The sequence below is a fragment of the Sipha flava genome, unplaced genomic scaffold (assembly GCF_003268045.1).
Source record: "Sipha flava isolate LNK unplaced genomic scaffold, YSA_version1 0_pilon_pilon, whole genome shotgun sequence".
NCBI classification, from domain to species: domain Eukaryota; kingdom Metazoa; phylum Arthropoda; class Insecta; order Hemiptera; family Aphididae; genus Sipha; species Sipha flava.
In genome coordinates, this window is record NW_020271713.1 from 8,007,329 (window position 1) to 8,031,079 (window position 23,751).

Here is a 23,751-nt window from a genome sequence, read left to right on the forward strand (position 1 = left end):
TATACCAGAACATAAGTTGAAAATATTAACTAATAATTATAATAATTAATTAATATAATCTATAATTATTATAGATTATATTGTTTTATAAAATATTCATCAATTAAAAAATAAAAAATAAAATAAATTGTTTTACGTATCAGTCTTATATGAAAATTTTACTAAAATTTATTTCAACCCCTTTCTCAAAATAAAATCAAGTCACGTGCATGTTTTTTATAGCATTTATCTGTATAATAATTAATAATAATGTACTTATACTACTCACTAGATATTAAAAGGTACGTAATAAAAATTAATTAAACTGAAATCAAATAACTCGCCGTATTTGTTATCATCCGTCTCGTATGTAACGCAAAAAAAAAAAATTAATGAAATAAATCATCAAAACCACTATAAAATTAATCATGTATATGATAAATATGATAAAATATGTTATAAATAGTTCTGAATTTGTAAATTTTGAAGTGTTCGTGTCACAAAAACTAAAACCAACGATTAAATTTAATTTAGAGTATATTGTATATGGCCTAAAAAAGATTCAGAGTTTATTAAAATAAAAATTATTGAATTATAGCAAATTCAAGCGTATACGTTTCTAAAGCGTTATTTTTAATTTTTTAATTTGAGTAAAATATTTTGTAAATAATATTTTTCTGGAAAAATCTATATATAATTTAAGACAGTTTCAATGTTTCACACCTGCTTGGCATCCCTCGATAGCTCAATTTTTTTAAATTTTTTTTTTTATAAAAATAAGAGTGTGAGTTTGAACCTACTCTATCATATTCAGAGCATTCTTGAAAATATGATATTTATCTCATAAAAAACTTATATATTTACATTTTTAGCATTTCTTAACTGAAGGCTTAATAATACTTTTTTTTATAATACAAAATATGAAGAAATGACAACTGATGGATTTTTTATACATCTTCGGAGGTCTAACATGTTACCGTAAATTGTTGATGTTATCAGCTCCACGAGTTACCAATGTTATAAGTTTCTCTTACATACAACTTGATACGTTACAAAAGGTTATGGCGAGAAATATATACATATTAATGGTCATTGATATGCATATTGAGACATATTCACACAGTGGTAAATAATTATCATTAAATCTCGTTTAGCGATGTTTGAAAATAACATGAATAAATAATAAGTAGGTAATTTTAACGGATCTAAAATGTACGAAAATGTGTTCAGTAACCGATTGTTATTTTAAATTATTCGGTTCTATAAATAATCTAAAATTTATTTTTATCTATATTTAAAAATATTGTCACATTTATTTGTTGTAAGAATAATTTGAATATTTGTGAAATTACTTTTGTTTCGTTAATTTTTTCTCGAATTACACACAATTTCTTGATGTAAAAGTACAATAAAATATTGTGATGTTTTGAATTCTTAAGAATTGATGTAAAATATAATTACACCTACATTAGAATTTAAATTAACTTTATTCAAAATTACTGGAAAGTCTTAATTTCAATTTTAATTCACAATAACTCAAAATTTAAACACTATTTTCCAGAGATTTCTGCAAATAAAATTATATTATATGGACTATTATTCTGAAAAACTGAATTTGACGTAAAATGGCATGCCTAAAATTGGCAACATTAAATACTCGAATGATCACCCTTTCGAGTAAGTACTTTCTACTGACCGGAGGATCGGCTTAACCGAGATAAGCTGCCGGACAACTACTCTACTATGCCATGTCTTCTACACAATCACTGTTGATCTCTGTGTACGAAATTCAATTCCCCTTAAATGTGACAGTTTATAATTACTTTTAAATTGAAACGAGACCATTCCAAATAAGCACTTAACTCGGAATTCCTCTGCAACATTTACATCTACTCGTATTAATATTCATTGAAAACTCTAGTCAAAGTCGATCCGGCTCATGATTGGGGCTCCGGCAAAACATTCACAATTGGCCCTTAAACAATATAATATTGGAGGAGATTCAATAAATACCGATTAAAAATGTTTTTCTCGTTACGCTCGAACTCTGCTACAAATTTTAATTTATTTTTGTTTCTATATTTTTTCAAAGTAAATATTATCGAATTATCATTGTGTTCATGCATAGTAAACTTGTCTTAATTTTTCAAAGTACAGTGAGTTCCGCTTAATGTGATCACTGGTTTATAGAATCAACCGTTTATTAGAATCAAAAATGAAAATCCCAAACCAAATTGTATGCTACTAATGTTAAATTGACATTTTATTAGAATCACTAAGTAACGGATAATTGAATCACTTTTATGAACAATCTTATCATTTTTATGGTATCTCAAACTGATTAATTTATAAAAACCATTTTATTTTTTAATTTATCAGTATTATTGTATATCGTTGTACATTATGTCAATCAATTATCTTTGTATGTCGCGGCGTCGTGTACTTGTGTCATTTAGTTTATTCGGTTTATTGTTCATGATCAGACGTATTTTTTGAAATGTCGACCAACGAAATGATTTAACTATAAAATAAAAAAAAGATATACTCGTTCGTTTTGATAAATTGGATTAATGTTCTCAAAGAGAAGCCGCATTAGCTCTGAAAATTCCTCAACCAACGTTAAACAAAATTTTAAAAAATCGTAAGGAAATTGTTGAACATGAAGAACAAAATTTGCTTCTTTCTTGAAAACGAAAAAGAAATGGACAAAATGTTGATGTAGAAGAATCTTTATTACGATGATTTCAGCAAGCTAGAAATTTAAATGTACCGGTCAGTAATTCTATTTTACAAGAAAAATCTATAAATTTAGCTATGCAATTAGGTGTAGACAATTTTAGTACAACGATCGGGTTGTTGAATCGTTGGAAAAACAGAAACAATATTGTTTTTAAAAAAACATGTGGAGAAAAAAAAGATGCAGATTTTCAAGCTGCAGAAGATTACTTAAAGAATTGTATTGCATCGTCTAATTATGCACCTGATGACGTATATAATTCAGACGAAACTGGTTTGTATTATCGAGCTCTACCAGATTCTACTTTTGATTTTATAGGGACTACGGTTAATGGATGTAAAAGACAAATGCAAAGACTTACGATTCTGCTGGTTTGCAACATGTCAGGTACGGATAAAAGACGTCCTTTAATTATTGGTAAAAGTAAAAATCCACGGTGTTTTCGAGGCGTTAAAACATTGCCCGTCGATTATTACGCTAATTCAAACGCTTGGATGACTAGTCTAATTTTTACCGAATTTTTACGAAAATGGGACAGAGAAATAAAAAAACCAAGACGTATTTTACTTCTTCTTGATAACTGTACAGCACATCCGAATTTACAAAATTTAGAAAACATAGATTTGAAATTTTTACCACCAAACACTACGTCACTTATTCAGCCTCTTGATCAGGGAATCATAAAAACAATGAAAACTTACTATAGAAAAGCAATGCGGAATTTTATTGTTGAAACTATAGATGTATCTGAAATTCCTGCATCACAAATAGCTCGTAAAATGACTGTGCTAGAAGCTATACATATGGTGGTTAATGCTTGGGATAAGGTGGCTTCCAAATGCATTATTAATTGTTTTCGAAAAGCTGGGTTTTCACAAATTGAGTCAGACGAAGAAGAACCACAGGAGGTCGAATTCATAGATACAAACTTTGAAAATTGGATTTTAATTGATCAAGATTTACCTACTTTTGGAGCATTGTCTGATAAAGACATAACTGATTTGCAAACAAAAAAAAGAAGAAATCAATATTGACGATATTGAAGATGGCGATAACGAAGAGACCAACGAGGATATCACTCAAAAAGATACCAGAATTATTTTGGAAAAGCTAAAAGGAGCTGTTCAAAAATACGGCGATAACGATACTTTTCAATTGTTTCAAAAACTACAGGTATGTACAATGTATATTGTAAACGAATGAATAGGATTTTTAATTTAATTTAATTTAATTTCAGGCTAATATGAATACTAAATTGGTAGATTGTCAAGTTCAATCAAAAATAGATGGCTTTTTTAATTTATTTTAAATACATTTATTTAATTTTATTTATATATTTTATATATTTTATATTAATATTATTTTATTTTATTCAAAATTTTATTTTATTTCAAGCATAAATGTAGAATCATTAAATAAAAACAAATATAAAAATCAATAATTTTATTAAAAAATTATAATTATGTATATATGTATTAGAAATTATTAAATATCTAATTATAAATAAATAATTGTATTAAAAGATTGAATTATAAAAAAAATTGTTGTAATGCTTTTTAGAATCAACCGGTTAATAGAATCAAAATGACCTGCACCAAAGTGATCACATTAAGCGGAACTCACTGTATTTCTATTTGTTAAATTTTGATCTAGAAAATAAAAATATATAAACTATACCTAGATTATACCTAGTTCTATTAAATCATGTCATTCCACGTTTAACATAGGTTGATGAGATCAACACTTACTTGAAATCATCGCTACTGTAGCATAAATGTTGAAAAACTACAGATAAAAGTAAACATGCGTGTTCAAATGCTTCAAGATTCATCCGCTGACACTTTCTTAAAACAATTGTTAGATATCGGCAATGGATAAGCTGCTGTAGATGAAAGTACTGGATGCATAACATTGCCGGACGATTTCTGCACAATTGCTGATTCACAAAATGCTCTCGTCGATGCATTTTTCCAAATATACACATACAATGAGTCACCGGATTGTTCATCAAGGTTAGTATTGATGTTTTTTTTTAAATTGTCATTGAAAGTAAAAAGTGTATTAAATTATTTAGTGCATTAAATTAAAAAAATTAAAGGCTGGTGTTTTGTAATATTTATAGTTCGTCATCGTTCATAGGACTCCTTTTATTTTTCAATCACACCATCTCAACATACTTACAATAAGTTAGTTATTTTTTATACTAAAAAATGTATACTAGAAATACTAGAAATATATAGCAAAACAACGTTTGCTGGGTAAGCTAGTACAATATAAAAATCCTCAAAACTATTATATATTGAGAATTGACAGTCAAAAATAAAATTAAAACAATAATATTTAATTTATTATTTAAGTCACCAATACATACATACAGATATATACATCGAAATATAATTTGATTTTCATCATCAAACGCAGCAAAAAAGTGAATAATCAATTATGCATATATTGGAACAATAAAATTACGAACAAAAGTGAATCGAACCTCTTATTGGAATCCAAAAATAACAAAAAAAAAATAAAAAATAAACTTTAGTATGAATTATAAATAATATTATATCAAATCATTTAAATAATGTTATAATTCCCGTTATATGTTATTTAGATTTTTAAATAAATTATATTAATATAATTAACATTATGTGGTATAGGTTTAGGTAATTTATTTAATTTAATCACGCTTCAGGCACAAACTTTAAACAATACCATTTTACTTATGATTCCATTTGGAGTTCGATTTGCGTTCGTATTGATGTTAAAATATATTTGGTTCAGTTCAATACCATCAATTTAAATCCGAACAACTTTTAATTATGATAAATGTATATTTTAAATTATAAATATTAATAAATAGTTATATTTAGATGTGAAACAATGATAGATTTTGTATCTAATAAAATATATTCCAAATTAGTAAAAATTAGAGATCTGAAAAATTATTACAGCGCTGTATGTATTTGATTCACAGAGAAAAGATATTCACACTGTAAAAAAAATTATATAATAATTCACATATTTTCAACTTCCGAAAGTAATTAAAAAATAATACAAAAGCATTTTCTATTAGTTGTCCATTCCTAGTTATCGTAAGATGGTTATAATATATAGTATTGAAACAAGTTTTTAGGACAGGAAAACCTTCAAAATTCTCCTAAAATAACAAGCCGTTTAAAATTAATAGTATACAGTAGAGTTTTAATAACATTTTGAAAATATTAGGACATGATTGCTTATTTTTATATACTATACTTTTTTTTAGCAATGATAATTTAAGATAAATTTTCATATTTTAAAGTTTAATGAATTTAAATTGTATTTCATACGTATATAATAATTTTTAATTTTTATAATATTTCTGAAATAATATTACATATTGAAAATTCTGAAATCGTAAAAATAATATTATCTACATAGAAATTAATTCAACTAGTCACAATATAAAAAAAAAAAAGTATTATAAACCATGGTTCGTTTTAGAATCGTTTTTCATGTGTGATGACAGTCGCTTTGCATCTTAATACAATGTACACCCATACCTTTTACCCACCCAAAACAGTAGCCGACTCAACTTGAAAAGGATGTCCTTTTTATACCTTTTTTTTTTTTTTTACATTATTTAGTTTGTTGAAAACAAATTGAATAAAAATGTTTTGTGGAAACTTATTGTGACTGTTCTATATAGAAACATACATAATAGAAATTTTATTTAATCTAAAAATATCGATTTTTTTTTAGAATTCGGAGACTTTTGCTTACGCTCTTTAAGAATTCTAGTGTATATTTTATTTTATATATATATATATACTATATACATAAATGTTTCAAATTTATGAAAATAAATTCTCACACGAGGGTTAAATTCAATTAAAGCTTTCAAAGTTGTAAATAAATTTCCATGAACGTGTATTTAAAAATTATAAATAAATAAATGATTAAGGGTAGCGTCTGGTTTTGAATTAATCTTTTGGTTTACTAATAGGTACACATGGAAATTCAAGTGGTACTTGTTTATTAATTGATATGATCAACGCGGTTGATAATCGCGTTTTACTCCATGTGTTATGTACCATTTTAGCGAATCATTAGGATTCAGTATAAATCAATATATTTCATAAAATTATACATACCTATTAGTCTTATTTGTTGTAATTGACATAGTTCAATAAAAAATGATTAGCCGTAAGAAAAAGGATTTAGTAGATAGAAATGACAAACATGAAAAGAATTACGATTTTTGTAATGGACATAATAATATTACATATTTTTACGTATAAAAATCAATCCTCGTTGAAAATATTTTTGTGATGGGATTATACGACTAAGTTGAAAAATAGCTGCTTTAAGCCAAATAATAATAGTGAACGCTTCAAGTTCATCAAGATATATTATTTTTATTGGTTGATCCTAATTTTAACTCGAAAGACGATGAAGAACTACACACTTCATGTACAGCATCAAATAAATACCCTTTATTTTCAGATTAACGAAAGTAAATTAAGAAAAGTATGAGTATCCAAAAAATCATTTTTTATATTATGTATCAGATGATAAGCGTATAAAATTTAAAAATATCTAACTTCGGATTAAAATTATCGTGAAATTGAATTACTTTTCACTTGAATTTAATAAACATTAAAAAATAAATCATAAATTATTGCATAAATATCACCGAGTTTCAAATTTTAAATGCTTATCCAAGCCAAATTTTTTGATAATTTTTTTTCAAGTATAGTTGTAAGCATTCAATTTTGTTGGATAATTAATTATCTGTGTGCTCATAATTTATCGTGAACTAAAATTAATCTGAAATTTATATATTAATTGCGTAATACTTCATATCGAGTTCATAAAAGTAATTAAAATAGTGACTGAATATCGCAACTGTAAACAATATGTAATTCGAACTGTATAATATTTATATCGAATATTTATTTATTCTCATTTGAATGATTATTGATTAATGCCATTCGAGTACCGAATAACCTAATATTTCGCTATAAATATTCAAAAGCATGTTTTGAAAGTACCGATAATTTTAGAACTTAACTACTCGTTGCACTCCTTAAGTATAATTTCTCATGAATCACTTGAAACACTTACTACATATCGGCATAACTATAATTCACAAAAAATATGCGACTATTCAAGCACTCGAACCCAAACCAAACGTTAAGGGATTAAAAGGGCATCAGAATTCGATTTTTTTTTTTATATTATAACTTATAATATTATTTAAATTAATTTATACATATATAAATACTATTATATAAGCAATTGTTATGTTAATTTTTTAACGTGGGATGATGACCTATATATTAATAAAAAATGGTTTTCACCCTAAACAGCAAAAAGAGCCTTGACTTATAGCATTTCCATATTATAAATGCTATAAGTTTTGTATTTTTGATGATCATGGATCGTTTTAAAATCCCTAAATATCCTTTAACATAAATCGGATAAAAAAGTGCATTTATTTTGAAACCTGCCACAATATTTTATAAAAGAAATCACGTCACTGACTTTTGTCAAAAATGGTAACCAGAAAAAAAGTTTTCATTCTAAATCCAATGAATGGATTATACAAAATCTAAAATGATAGAGACAAAAAATATTTATTTATTTTATTTTTTTCTGTGATTGAATGATTTCAACAGTGTTTAGTATTTATTTAATTTAACTACATTAACAAAAATAATAATAATAGCAGATAAAAAAATATAAAAATTCAAAATGCAAAATATTGTAATGATACTTATAAACAAATAATGTACACCTATTCAGTTTACAAAAATTGAGGAATAAAATATCAATCATTATTTATGAAATGAACAATCTAATACAATACACAAAAAAATACAGCGTTTGAGTAAAAGCCTCAAGTCATTATATTACACAATATATTGTAATACATAAATTGTATCTTAAATGAATCGTTCGTCACATTACTATAGGTTCATTCTACAATAAACAAACCGTATGAAGAGTTGTGCAAAAATGTATGTAAGTACAAACATCATCACGATTAAACAAATTTTTAATTACATTCGTATATATACAACATAACCGATAAAATATTCTATTTGCATTTTTTGCTTGGTTTGTTTTAATTACAACTACTGACAGTGTATTTTCTTGTGGTTAAGTAATTTTTTTACATTTATCGCAATTTTTTTTTTTTTACCATTTAGTTCAGATTTTATAAACCCAAACAGTCAAAAGCAGTAAAAAAACAGTACTATTCTAAATTAACTAATGTACACTTACTACTGAAAATACGCGATTAAGTCACAATCAGTTTTTTAGGCTAATGGTTATGAAGATGGAGCCAACAAAAAATTGTATAAAAATAAATAATTTAATACCAGTTAATATATACGTACATATACATAGGTAGAACTAGGAATTTTTGCACCCGGAAAAATGTTAAAATTACGCTCTATCGTAGATCAAGAACCAAATACCCTTTCCTACAAATTGTTCTAACAATTAGTATACAATCATACTTATTGAGTGTCAAAACACGTTACCAGTAACAAAGTTAAAAATATCAAAATAGTAGTAAATTATAAATTATATACTACATAAATGACACTTTCTAAAATGTTCAGCTTGGGGATCAATCCTCGTGATCCTCCCGCTAATTCCGCCACAGTACAATATACATTTTATTACGCTCCCTATTGTTTGTTTTATTTCAAACGAATTATGTTGTTCAATCTCTATAATAATATAACATGGAAGTACTGCTTTCATATTATTAGTGGGATTATTCATTATAAAAACAATAAAATAATGATGAAAACGGGCTATTACAAGTCATACCTAATGATAAGCATTCGTACGGGTGCATAGTTACACGCTATGCGAGAAATGTCGACCACCCTCGTGTGTCAAATTTCAAAGTACTTTTAACACCAAGAGTAAGTTACGAATAATTACAGCTACAGCAAATAGACGAAAAACCAATTTAACAAATTTATATCATAATTATTTCTTCGTTTACCGTCTCATTTCAAACATATATCGAGAACATATACAATAACTACAAGGTTACGGTGTTAGTGTGTCATACCAGTTATAAAATCCAACAATAAAGGGTTTACATTGTATTGTCATGTTTGTGATAGATTTTCATTTTATTTTTTTGTGTACGTGGTAAATAAAATCGTTCGCGTCTCGCGTGTTTTTGATTGTAACACACAATTTCATGAATGCAAAATTAATAATGGATGTATTTAATAAACTATAATATCAAATTATTTTCCATACAATCGGTTTTACCCTTAGGTTTTAATTTGTCACTGCACTCTCGTTTGATTTTCAATTAGGTAATTAAAACTATTTTTTTCGAGCATTTATTTTAAATTACGCAACACAAAAGTAATTACTCTGCTCTACGTATTTTATTTATTTTCGTCCATTTTAAGTTGGACATTTCTAGTAACCTTTTAAAATTAACGAAATAAAATTAGGATAATCGAAGAAAGAAAAACCCAAACATCTTAAAACCCATAGCAGTGTCTTCTCATTTTTTCACAAATAATTCACTCCTCCAAAAATTACCATGAATGAAAAATAAAATAAAATATTTATTCTTAATACCTCAGAACAACCAAGCTTCTAATCAAATTTTTATTTTATAAAATATAGACTTTTCCTGACAGTACAAAATCGGCAAGTTTGGTGTATACACCCCGAGGGTAAAATTGATATTGAATTAATATTGATATTATTGTTTAGTTCAATCAAAACACATATTCCCCATGAAATTATTAATCTTTGCAGTGTTTCGTGTTGTATTTGTATACTTCAAAAATTTAATTTTACTACGGAAAAACGATCATGGAAAGCATTTCATTTGTCGTAAAAGAGAAACATTCGAAATGCATGTATGACGCATTCCCTCCTATATTCTTTTCTGAAAAAACGAATTAAAAACAAAGTTTTGATGATCGAGAGAAGGAGGGGGTATAGTGATTGGTACAGCTCTGTGAAAAAATCGAGATGTTCAATTAAATGGTACATCCAATTACAATGGGTGTCCTTAACCGCCCATCATCAATAACAAAATGATAAATAGACATTCAATGGGGCACAACAAAACTATTGTAAGTAATTTTCTCATTGAAATCGATCGAATACTTACAGCTTCCATGTTGAACTTTAAAATACAATCGAAATGTACGCTTCTTAATATTATAATATGGATTATAAACTATTGTCTACAATAATTCCTAGATATTCGATAGAACTATTTTTGTTTTCACGACAGTAAACTTAAAATTTGTCGATGTATTGTTTTTAACAAATATGGTTTATAATTTTATATGCGTATAACACCGAAATTATAAAAACGTTAAATAACATTTTAATTTTCGACATAAATAATTACTAAATTGAATTTTCAACCTGGGTATTAACTATTAATTATGATGCGATTGTGGAGTGAAACCAATTGTATAAATATTTAATGAAAATCACCATATGACATATTTATCTCAAACGATTAAACTGAAAAGCTTCACGTCAGTTAATCTGTTATATTTTACGTACAATTTAAACTTTATATAAAAAACAAATAAATAAATAGTGCTGAAATCATCAAGCAAAACTTAATTTTATTTTTATTTTCATTTGACAATTTGTTATATTCATACGAAGTATAATATTACATTCTTAATATATTTTATACCAATACATATTCCGGACAAAGTATGTTTATAGCATAGGTACTAGTTTATTTTCTGTAACATTAACGTCGAGTTTAATGATAATATTTTATTAAGTAAAAAAGTATATTAATAAAACTATTTTGAAATAGCCAAATAGCATATAAGCTTTATTTGATGATAATATATAGAAAAACTGAGAAGGGTCCAAAACAATATTTCAAGCGCTTATCTTGGAATATAAAAGTTAGAGTTAAATTTACCTTCAATAGTAATTAAACATTTTTAAACGATGATAGCAATTTAGTATGATGGAAAGTTTTGCAAAAATGATTTGAACTTGGTTCATTAGTTGTCAGTTCATCAAAAAACTCAATATAGGTTTTTCTACTGTAGGTACTATTATTTTTTTCATAGAATTTTTGTAGACATCGACATTTTTCGAAAACCGAGACACATCGATAAAAATAAAACTCAATCAACTAATGAACTAACTTCATGGTTAGATTTATTTTTCCGAGTTACATTAATAGAACCAACATAAATTTCGGTAATAACAGCTTTGACGTACATTTTTAAGTTTTTTTTTTCTTCAATCTCCTCGGATGCTACTGAGAAATTCCAAAAATGTTCATCCTAGACGTCATCATGTGTTTGTATTCAATCAGTAAATAGGCCTGCGTACAACATATAGAATTAAAATAAATGTGTATATCTTAAACACTGTTTGTCATTGTAACAATAAATGAATCTAATTTTATTTGCTCCAACCATGATTTTAAACGCATAACATCTATATTAATAACATGCCTGGTTTTAAAGACAACAATTTTACTATACTGATTAAAAACTTATATCATAATTAAAAACAATAGATAATTTCATTTAAATCGTAGTTTTGTTGCCCTGTTATTATTTAGTCCATGACGACTAATGTTCGTTAAGTGGGCGGAACCATTTTCCTCCAAAAATGAGATGACATTTTAATCAAACTATCCTCGAAAAAAAAAAAATTTAATTCCTTTTTGCTCTACAAATAAATATAATTTTCCTCCAAATATATTTTTCAATGGTCATTCATCTGGTGACTAACATTTTTAAAATAAAACTATGAATGATACTAGTTGCTAGTAGTGGTTCGTTACTGTTGTAATACGGTACAAATATTTTGATCTGCGACATGTGCTCTCTCGGCGCGCGGACCGCTGAGTATATAATATATTATTTTATTAGATTTAAAATTTTGGTATTGGCTAATTTAATATAAAATAACAATCAATTTTTCACACTTAACTCTATTATATTAAACAAAATCAATTAAGTAAAAATTAAACTAAGTTAAATAAAATAGTGGTACACGGCGATATAATGCACAGCGTAATCATCGTTTTTATGAACTATTTTATATGTTGAAACCGATAAAATAATGATAAATTATATATATATGTAAGGTACTCATGTGTGTTTATAAATTATTAGTTCAAAAATAGTAAATATTTTAATTGAAAATGGATAGTAGAAAAGTATATATATATATATATATATATCATGGTGACCGGTAAGTGGAGTAAAATGAATAATCAGTAAGTGCATCAATAATAATTGGAGGAAAATGGATGTGGAGCTAAATGAACAGTGGAGAAAAACGCTATCTCATATTTGAAGGTAAAATATCATTAAGTATTAATTAGCAACTTGACAGTATTTTACAAGAATTACAAAAATACTATATTCAATCCGTACATTCTCTCTTCCATTGTTCAATTTACCACTGTCAACAGCTACTGATAAATTTCAAGGTGATCCTAACACGTTTACCAAGGAAATCAAAGCCGTATCAATCCAAACTGTTCCATTTTAAAAGTTTAAATTTAGTTCCATACGGACTCAAACCCACCCCTAAAAAATTATTATATATTTTAAAATGAGCTTTATAACCGTACGCCAATAATAATTAAAATTAAACTTAAGCTTGAGGATGTTAAGTAGGCAACTAATAAAATATTATTTACGCTGTATATTTTACTTATAGTGCGCCGAATTGTTAACTCATAAATGATAAAACAATTTAAATACAGTATAAAAAAAAATAATACACTACATTTTCGTTTTAATAATGCTAAAACATGATGAGTAAGTATTTTTGCACGTTTTACTTATACTTTTATGTACAAAAAAAAAAAAAAACACCGACTGCAATCATTACTTAAGAGCCGAGTAAAAACTAGGTTTGATTGCTCACTTTAACTCCAAGTTTATAAACGCCTACACGTGGTTGACGGCTTTTACAATACATGCACACGTAGGTAAATAGACAGCAGGTGACCACGTTGCGGGGGCCGAACTGCATAACGATTTAAAAAAAGATTTGTCGAGCCACGTGCGATAAAAAAAAAAAAAAAGAACATCAAATGTTCGCGGGCTACATTGCAAAACGAAAAAATATTACGAACAATTTCTACGATCATGGTACCTGTAAAACGACGTGTCCTGCTGGCGTACATGAGCAGTTGTCGGTTAAACGTCCTGGTCGGACGACTACAGTGGCGTAGCGGGTCAGTTTCATTTCTCGAATGTGTCAAGTTCAGTTTATTAGACGACGACCAACGGCGGAGAAATTAGTAGATTTCGTAAAACTGCGTGCAGTTTAATTTCTTTCTCTCTCTCTCTCTCTCTTTATCTGCCTTTATCTTTTTTTTTTTACCGTCTCTTTATCGTTCTCCGTCTCAACCGGCAAGTGCAACACACGTTGAGCTTTACGTGTGTGTGTGTGTGTGTGTGTGTGTGTGTGTGTGTATGATTGTTTATGTGTTTGTTTATATGCGTGTATGTGTGTGTGTGTGTGTGTGTGGTCTAGTTGATCGAAGAACTCTAACAACAACGACAATAATAATAATATGCGATTCGCGATCGAAACGGACGCGCAAATGGTAACGTTTATTCGCGATGTGAACGAAGTCGTCTTGTCGGGAAAAACGCTAAAACGGCCGCCGAGTGCAGTGTACCGGGTGCGTTTGACTACTGCTGATCTTCGCCGCTTCCGTCTCCGATAGCATTTCTCCCGTCTCGCTGGCGCTGGCGCGTGCGCGTGCGCACTCAATGTGTTTTGGCAGCCGCGAAAAGAAGAAAAAATAAAAAGGGGAAAAAAATAGACAAAATCACATGATACAGTTTTAAAATACGCGCAACATATTTATAAACGTGCAAATACTGTGCGCGTGTGTGCGCGCGTGTACAGAGTGATTTTCGCCTACTACCATTTTTTCGACGAATTCTTCGGAATCTTTTTCTTTCCTCCCCCCCCCCCCCTCATTCCCACAGTTAAATGTCATCGTTGTACCGCAACGTTTTACCGAACGATTTCAATATCTGTTTTGCTGCTCTTCGCCGTAATAATGACGAATCAAAAGTTTTTTTTCAACCGATACGTTTATTCTTCAAAGGCAATATTTCTGTTGTACACACTTTTCCGGTGCTGTACCTGGCTTTCGTTCAGAATACAAGTGGTAAATAGAACTAATTGTAAACTGGTTGACGAGGAAAAAAAAAATGAAAACATACATAAGTAAGTTGAAGCTGATTATACCTTATACCCAGGGCCGTGTTAAGGGGGGTCAAAGGGGGCAATTGCCCCCGGGCGCCCTAGTTTTTAAAAGTAAAGGAGTGCCTTTATCTGCACTTAAAATGCTACACGTGCCCAGTGGCCCCGTAGAAAAAATTTTGCCCCGGGGCGCTGAAATGTTTGACACGGCTCTGCTTATACCCATACGTCATAGCGTTTTCTGCAAAAATTTAGCGATGAAAAATACATGTAAATCGACCGAGATGAACAAATGCTGGGTTGCGAAAATCCATCGACTTTTTCAAAAATCTCCAGGTTTCGTAATAAATACAAAGATTTGATCGACCGTTAACGTGATCAATTATTAATCTTCTCGCACAACTCGTGTCGTTTTTACGGCAAAGAAAATGATAATAATAATAATAATAATAATAATAATCGCTATAACAATAACAGCAATAACAATACGTAGATCGGTAAACATTGATTTTCAGATGACCGTGCGCCGACTGTTGAAATCGTACGCGGACGCGACAGCCAGACGTCGCTGCTAATCGTGTCCGCGTTCATCAACTCGATGAAAATAGTTTTATGAACACGTAAAGACAACGGTTATTAGTATTTTATTTCTATTGTTGAAAACCTGCGTGGGCGCTGCCGATTTCAACAATAGGACGGCGTATGTGCGAAAAGCAATCGCGCAGTAGGCAGGTATCCGCCGTCGTACCGCTCCACCACGTTGTTGTGCACAACACCGAGCGAACATGTCATTGCTGCAACACTAATCTACATAAATATAGCATATATGCACGAGTATACGTACAGTGTCGCGCGTGCACATTCAAAAAAGGATTTAATACTATTTATACGACGACTGCGTGTTCCTTGAACTTGCTCGAAACTTACTTGGCGCAACTCCAAGCACATAATAATACGGTTTCCGTTCGCATTAATGTACGCGGTGCTCGACATACGTTCGCGACGAAAATAAGAAATATCGTGTGTATTTCAACGTCGCCGCCGTCATGCGGAATATTGCAGTTGCGCGCGTTACGTAACTTTTCGAAACAAAGCCGGGACGTATGCCGCGTTAAGTAAACGCCAAGTCGGGTTTTCAGCGCAGAAGACCGTTTTTCATTCTTATTGATCGTCATTTTTTTCCTCCATTCGCAGCTACAGATAAAACCGCCATTGTGGAGTACGTAAAGTGCCTTACGACGTGCATAAGAAAAGAATGTAAAAAAAAACCCACCCGCTCTAACGAATAGGTACTGCAGGTACATCGCGCTCATATAATATACACACATATATATATTATATCATATAAAAATAAAGATTTTGGGTGGACGTTTTTTTTTTTTTTTCAACTATTCGGGAAATTAATCGGTTTCGATTCACAAAATGCGCAACGCGAGCAGTTAAATTGTTGTTTTTCCAACGTTGAATGCACGCGTATATTCATCGCAGCGTTTAATTATAGTTAATTATAATTCTTTTTTCTTTTTTCTTTCATATTTTCCTTTGTCAATCCCTACCCGTTACTAATGCAGCAGCTGCACGCTTGTTTGTTATTCTCAGGGCGTTTTATTTACTGATACATAAATCTCAAGTTAAGGTATATATTGCGTTATAGCAATATAATTCGTTATCAAACCACCATTGCATATTTCTGTATTTACAGTGAATGTAAAAAGTGTACGTATATTCTGTTTTTAGTTAAATATAATATACGAAAAACATAGAAAAATAAATCTATATAAATATTATAAAATAATATAATATAATATAATAAATATATATTGAAAAATGAATATGTTTTTAAATAAATATAAATTTTTCTCAATAATATTATAATTTCATTGATGAATTAACACTTGTATATTATTCCATTATGATTTTTTAATATAATTGATAAATATTATTTTTATTTCTGAAAAAAAAAAAAATCACTATAAAATAGTTATAAAATATTATAACAATAAATGTTCGTAAACTTCATTTTTAATGACGGAAAGGTCTATTTACTCACAGTAACGTTATTAGAAAGCGAAAAACTTTCGGACCATGATAAACGTATAGTCATACGAGAAGTCAAGATGGATCCAAAAATTAGCACTTCTAAAATAGCACAAAATCTTTTAAATTTTATTACCCTACAAAGTACTAAACCGGGTTATGTAATGATTTATAGATATTTATTTTGATAAAATTGTTGAATGTACGTATATTTATCGTTGTTATATTTATTATTATTATTATTATTTTTATTGTTGTTGTCATGGTTTTATTTTTATTTTTTTAATACATTTAAAAATCATAAGAAAATAATACCCATAGCAATACTCGTTGGTTTATCGATAAAAATAAAATATTATTGAGAAAAATGTATATTCATTTAAAAAAATAAAGTGTATGAATACACTCACTGTATATCGATACCTTTTTATTCATAATTAGGGCTAGGGACTTCATGCCCTTAAAAACCTTAAAATATGTATGCATTTATGCCCTAAAGAATCAATAAATATGCTATTAAAATATGTATTTAAAACAATTATATTTGTAATAATTAATTAAATAAAAAAATTTTATTAGTAATAAATTTAATAATATTTTTATATATGATAGATATGATGATCTGAGATAATTTTTTCTTTTTTTCAAATTTTTTTTCATCTTACATTGAGTTTTTATCTAAAACAAAATACTTAAAATAGTTTTAAAAATAAATTAAATTGAAAACATTTTTTTTATTTTTAATATAGTTATAATTCTTCTAACCTTGAGCATTATATTGGACTATAAGATATTTTCTTAAGTTGGAAAATTTAAATGACTGCCTGTTATCAGCTAAAATAATTTTATATTTAGAAAAGGAATGTTACACGTCTACGGAACTTATTGGTGCAAACTTAAAAAATCGTAGGTCACTACTATCTGAAGGCAATCTATCCATAGATTCATTTTTCCATTTAAAATGTTCGAAATTTTTTGTAGTTAGCCTTAGCTTGTGCAGATTCTCCATTTTTTGCAGAATGTATACGTTTTTTATAGTTTTAATTATTTTAATGCATTCAATTAGTGCACCAATAAGACACTTTGATGTCCAAGTCACGTGATATATGAAGAAATAAATCATAATTTTTTTTTATAAAATTTAAAAACTTACTCCTTCATATGAATAATTGTCAAATATGCATTTATAAAATGAAAAATGGTCAAATATGCAAAATATGCAACTATAAATTTTAAATATAAACTTGTATTGCTTTGAAACAAATTTATATATTACATAGCTATATTTTTGATAATTATTTAAAAACATGCAAGTTCCTAGAAGTCCCGAGCCCTATTCATAATCCTTATGTTATATTATATGAGTATAATGCACTTATTTCTTGTTTTTTTTTCTTTCTTTCTATTTTTCTCATAAATTGTCTAACTAAATTAATATCATATAATATTCTCAGCACATTTACTTGATGTTAAATAAACGATTTACGACTCCACACAATTATGAACAAATTATTAGTAAACATTTTAATTGGTTTTCATAACTCAGTGCACGTAATGATTACCGGGTAAAAGAATAACAATATTTTCGATTAGAGCGATACGTGCTTGATTAGATATTTAAATATAAACAAATTTTGGAAAATATAATATAGTTATGTATATTAATAATAATATCAACACATTTATTTTTAGATATTGGAGTATCAGACTTAAATCTATAAATGGAGTGAATAAAAATCGACTCAAAAAGGGTGAAGGTAATATTTATTTTATCCCCCCTCCCAAAAAAAAATCCTAGATGTACCCTGGGAGTTAAAACAACATTTATTGGACCTAATATAAGTACTTGTTTTTTTTTTTTTAATTTACATAATAACATTTTTGAAAACTAAATTTTTAAATTAATTTTACTACTACTAAAGAGCAATATTTATTAATTAAAAGAGAGAATATTTCTTATTCGTATAATTTTATAATTATTATATAATACTAATTCCCTAGTAGTTAGGTCTTAGCTTGACCACTCACACGTATCAAAAACTGTCAGATACCCGAAAATTTTGGCTAATACTTTACCTACTACCCGAAAACGTTGGTTACCCGCAAAATTGGGTATTATCCGGATATACTGGTATTCGGGTACTTGAATATTACCCACATTAAAACAAGAGCACTAAAATATATACACAAATATATCAATTGATGGGGAGGGAATGATCGGTCCGATCATAACCCCTCAAATACGTCACTGTTTTTAGAAGATGATGAATATTGATGTCATAATACATTTTTAAATATTAAACGAAAAAAAATTACGGAAAATTTTTTGAAAATATAACGCAGGGTATAACTTTGTTGATTAATACGCTTAAAAATATGATAATGTGAGAGTGTCATTATAAATGCAACTATAAATTGGATTTTTTTCATGAATACTAATATTATTTGTTGATTGTATTAATACATTAATAAAGTTGTAGGATATAATATTTCTATTGAAATTTAATAAAAATTATTTTTATGGGACGTCTATTAATAATAATTTTAAATTTAATTTAAATGAAAAAAAATTTAAATATTTTTAGAAAATTTAAAGGAACGGTTTTTAAAACTATTATTTTAAAAACCAATAGCAAATTAATTTGCATTTTCATTTTCTGGTAAGGCTAACAACAAACATAATACATATATTCTAAAACTACACAAAATATCAATCTTAGTAAAAAGCATATTAAAATAATTTCAAAATAAAAATGTATTAAACCGGAATAAAAACTGCAAATTCGCCTAAGTAAAATATTGTAAAAAAAAAAAATAATAAGCAAAATGAAGATTAGTAGAAGGTATTTTTACAGTATGTTATTATAGCAACTGTAAGAAATCAAATCAATTATTTATGAATCGTCATTTTGATACGCCTATTTTATCACCAATTAAAAAAAAAAAAAAAAAAAAAAAAAGCGTTACAGAACCATAAACTTTGTACATATTATTTTATTAATGCAGAAGCAGTGACGTAGACACGGGGAATGGCAAACCTTTTACACCCTTCCGTCAACCCCAAACTTTGAAAAAGTATTCTTTTTCAATTATGATTTGATTGCAATAAAAATAATAAAATCGTGGACATCGTGGGACCGAAATAAAATTAATGGCCATCATAATAAACTCATAACAGCCGAGCAGTTAACTATGATAGTATTAAAAAAAAAAAAAAAAAAAAAAATGATATTTAATTTATCATAATACTATTATTATTTAATTAATCATAAAATAATTTAACTTACTGACGGTTACAGTCTTATTGGCTATAAATAGCCCCAAGTACCTAACACTTTATATTTTTTTAAGGACTTTAAAAAAAAAAACCGTAAACATTACATCATGTAGCCAAATAAAATTCATTCATTGACAGAACAATTAACTCAATAGCCTTTATTGATGGGAAATAGGAAATGGTGTTAATAAATATGAATATTCCACTCGCTTCGCTACTTTTATCATTTGGATTATAGTTATCAATCAAAAGTGCGATCAGGGCTTGATTGCGAAATTTCGGGCATAGGAAGTTTTCTTACTTCATCATTTTTTAAGTTTTTTATATTTTAATATCACACGTAGCTATGTGTAGGCATCAGGTTTTTTTCTGGTGTTTTATACATTCACATAATAGTTGTACAGATTTTTGGTTGTATTAACTAAAGCTTACAAATTTGAAATGTTTTTTAAATGCTCATTTGAGTATTCTGAACAATATTTAATAATGTATATTTTGATACAAAATATAATTTAAACAATTTTGTATAAATGTAAATTAGCCTTATTTTTTTTTTTTTAACAGGAGGATAAAAAAATATTACCATGGAAGCATGAACAATTCTGAAAAATAATTTAATAGTAGATTCTTTTTATGCTAATTATTATATTTTTTATTATGTATTCTCTTTTTCATAACTCGATTTCATTTTCTACTTTTTATGTTTTTTTTTAATATATTAATAACAAATAAATTAAAAAGCATACTTAAAAGTTACAGTGAATATTTTAGAAATAATAAATAAGTAATAATTTTTGAAGTCTCGAGTCACGTTTATACGTAATCATTGAATCGTTTTTGAAACATCAAAAATTAATTTTTTGTATCATCACAACTATAAGTACATAGATAATATACTAACATTTGAGTTGTTGATTATTGACCAATACTCATAAAAATTTATTAAAATTATCGGAAACTTATCAACTCTCCATGATTTAATATTAATTCAGCACTAACATGTGTTGGTGTGTTATATGTGTACTTCCTATACGTAACTTTTTAGTTACGTACACTAAGTACACATATTTTTTTGGCTGTTATTGTTTCAAATTTAAATTATTATTTTTCATCGATCATCACACTGTAGAAAATATCGCAATAACAATAACGCTAACAAAACGTTATTAAAACAGTTAATAATATAATAATAGTTTCAGTAAATGTCATAATAAATGGTAAAAAAACATCTTCTAAAACCAATGTTTTATCATAAAATGGAATAATATTATATATTAGTATAACCTATTACGATATAGCTCCTCTTTATCAACTTTCTATAAAAACATAAAAAAATGTCCATTTCGTTTTAAATAAACATGCATAGCATATGATATTATGTACTATTTAGTATCAATTTGAATTTAATTAATCAATGATTTAATGAATCATTTTTTTCGTGTTAAGCAGTTTTTAATTCTGATCGAAGCAAACAATTTTCTATAATACATCAACATTATACTTAAAATACTTGTTCGCTTAGGATCTTAATTTATAGGAAAATTATAATAATGTTAATCATTAAATAAAATTATGTTGAATTGGCTAATAAGAATATTGATTCGTAGCCCATGAAATTTTTGTAAGTTTTATTGACGGAATGAAACGATTACAGTTATAAAATGATGTATTTTTCTAGCGTAGATAAATACGATTTGTGAATGTTAAATAAAATTATATAATGAGATGTTTGAGGCAATTTAGATAATAAATACCGAAAATGTATAATTATGAAATATAACTCGTACCTATGCTAAAATGTTTACATATATTTGTTCATATTGACAGAGCGCAATATTAAGTTTATATCCATATAATAATTGTTCTTGCTACGTCGGCGTTGTGGAGGCCAAGCTCATCGGGGCGATTTATTGTGGGTAATTTTTACAACCCCCGAGATATTAGGCTTAAGTAATGCCACAGCTGCTACTAAATTACGGAGTTGTGTTTCCCTCGGGAAAATAACTCGACCGTCTAGATAACTTTCATTTTTATTCTGACTGGTAGTAATGTAGTTATAACTACATAACTACTATCACACTAGATATGACTACTGTCAGTGACGTAGCCAAAGAGGGGGCTAAGAGGGCTATAGCACCCCCCATGGGTCTTATTTATGTGTACGTTTTATGCTAGTATACCATACATATTGTTTGGTATTTAAGTATGTATTTTAAAACTCTGGTACTAGCTAAATATTGACGAATAACGGGTGTTTGTCATTGGTAGCGTACTACATCTACCATATCATTATCTCTTTAATATTTTTCATGAAAGCTTTGGTGACTCTCGTCTTACACTGTAATTTTATAATCACTAAAATTGTATACCATATTATGTCGTGACAATGCTACCAAAACTGACCATTGTTAATTGATTATTATTACACATTATATTTTAATAAATATTATTAAAACTAATTTAAAATTCTGGAAATACATTTATCAGGAACAATTTAGCTCTCCCATTTAAAAATCTTGGCTACAACATTGTCATTTGTCATTGTTGTAATCGTAGTGGAGAAACGCGTGGTGCGCTATTTTATCCCGGATCAGAAATTTCGAGCTAGAACCAAGTTCCGTCTAAAACGTATTATATGCACCGTGTGTACGCATTAGAAGGATTTAATCCTTCACAGGCAAGTGACTCAGTAGCAGCCAGTATACTCGTAGATATGAAACGTAGACGGTTCTGGGCGGGATTCCATCGCGCTGTGTAGGACATAGTCATGTTACGTTTACAAGTTTATAATATAGTATCCTGGATAGCCGACTCCGCACTTCACTATTTGTGAACCCTTATCGTTTTAATACTACCCTAAAATCGATATAACCTAACCTATCTTCCATCGTTGGCAAACCCACATAAAATACTACGTTGTAACTGTATAAGTCAAAATTTACTACATTGCTTACATAGATAATAAGAAAACGGATACTACAAAATGGTTTAACACTGAAAAATTTGATGATAAGAAATCGAGGTAGTTTACTTACGCTATGATTTTGATAACAGTTTAAATAAGTAATTATTTACTTACAACCACAATAAAAAAAAAAAAAAAGCAACAATACTAGGGCTTACATCTTAATTGATGTTCGTGGTGAAGGACTGCACTATTAATAATATTTATAGAACAAAAAAGTAAATTTTTTTAATATTTCTGCATCATTATTTTTTTATAACATTATATAATTATTATTTAAATATAATGTATTTGGATCAAAATTATTGATATAAAATGCTGGGCCATAAACATGCTTCCTAATTGCGAAATGTTTTTTTCAATCATCTAAACTGATTAAATATTCAGGAAATTTACAGGAATTCTACTAAATGCACAGTAATTGAATTTAAAACAAGATAATTTTATTGTGAGAGTACCAAAAATGAATATATTAAATTTTCCAATGAAATGTTAAATTTTGATTATTTTTTTTTTTCGGTCCTTTTATGGCATCTGCAAATA

At 27.8% G+C, this 23,751-nt stretch overlaps 1 protein-coding gene across 1 annotated transcript in view; it reads right to left on the reverse strand.

The window, feature by feature from the left end:
* The window catches only part of LOC112679270 (ALK tyrosine kinase receptor-like), a 411,089-nt gene extending 396,694 nt beyond the window's left edge, over window positions 1-14,395 (reverse strand). Inside the window, exon 1 of the mRNA XM_025549015.1 lies at window positions 13,862-14,395. Within this exon, the coding sequence (XP_025404800.1) occupies window positions 13,862-13,892 (31 nt within the window). The 5' untranslated portion in view covers window positions 13,893-14,395. The remainder of the gene's footprint in view (window positions 1-13,861) is intronic.
* Window positions 14,396-23,751: the final 9,356 nt, after the last annotated feature.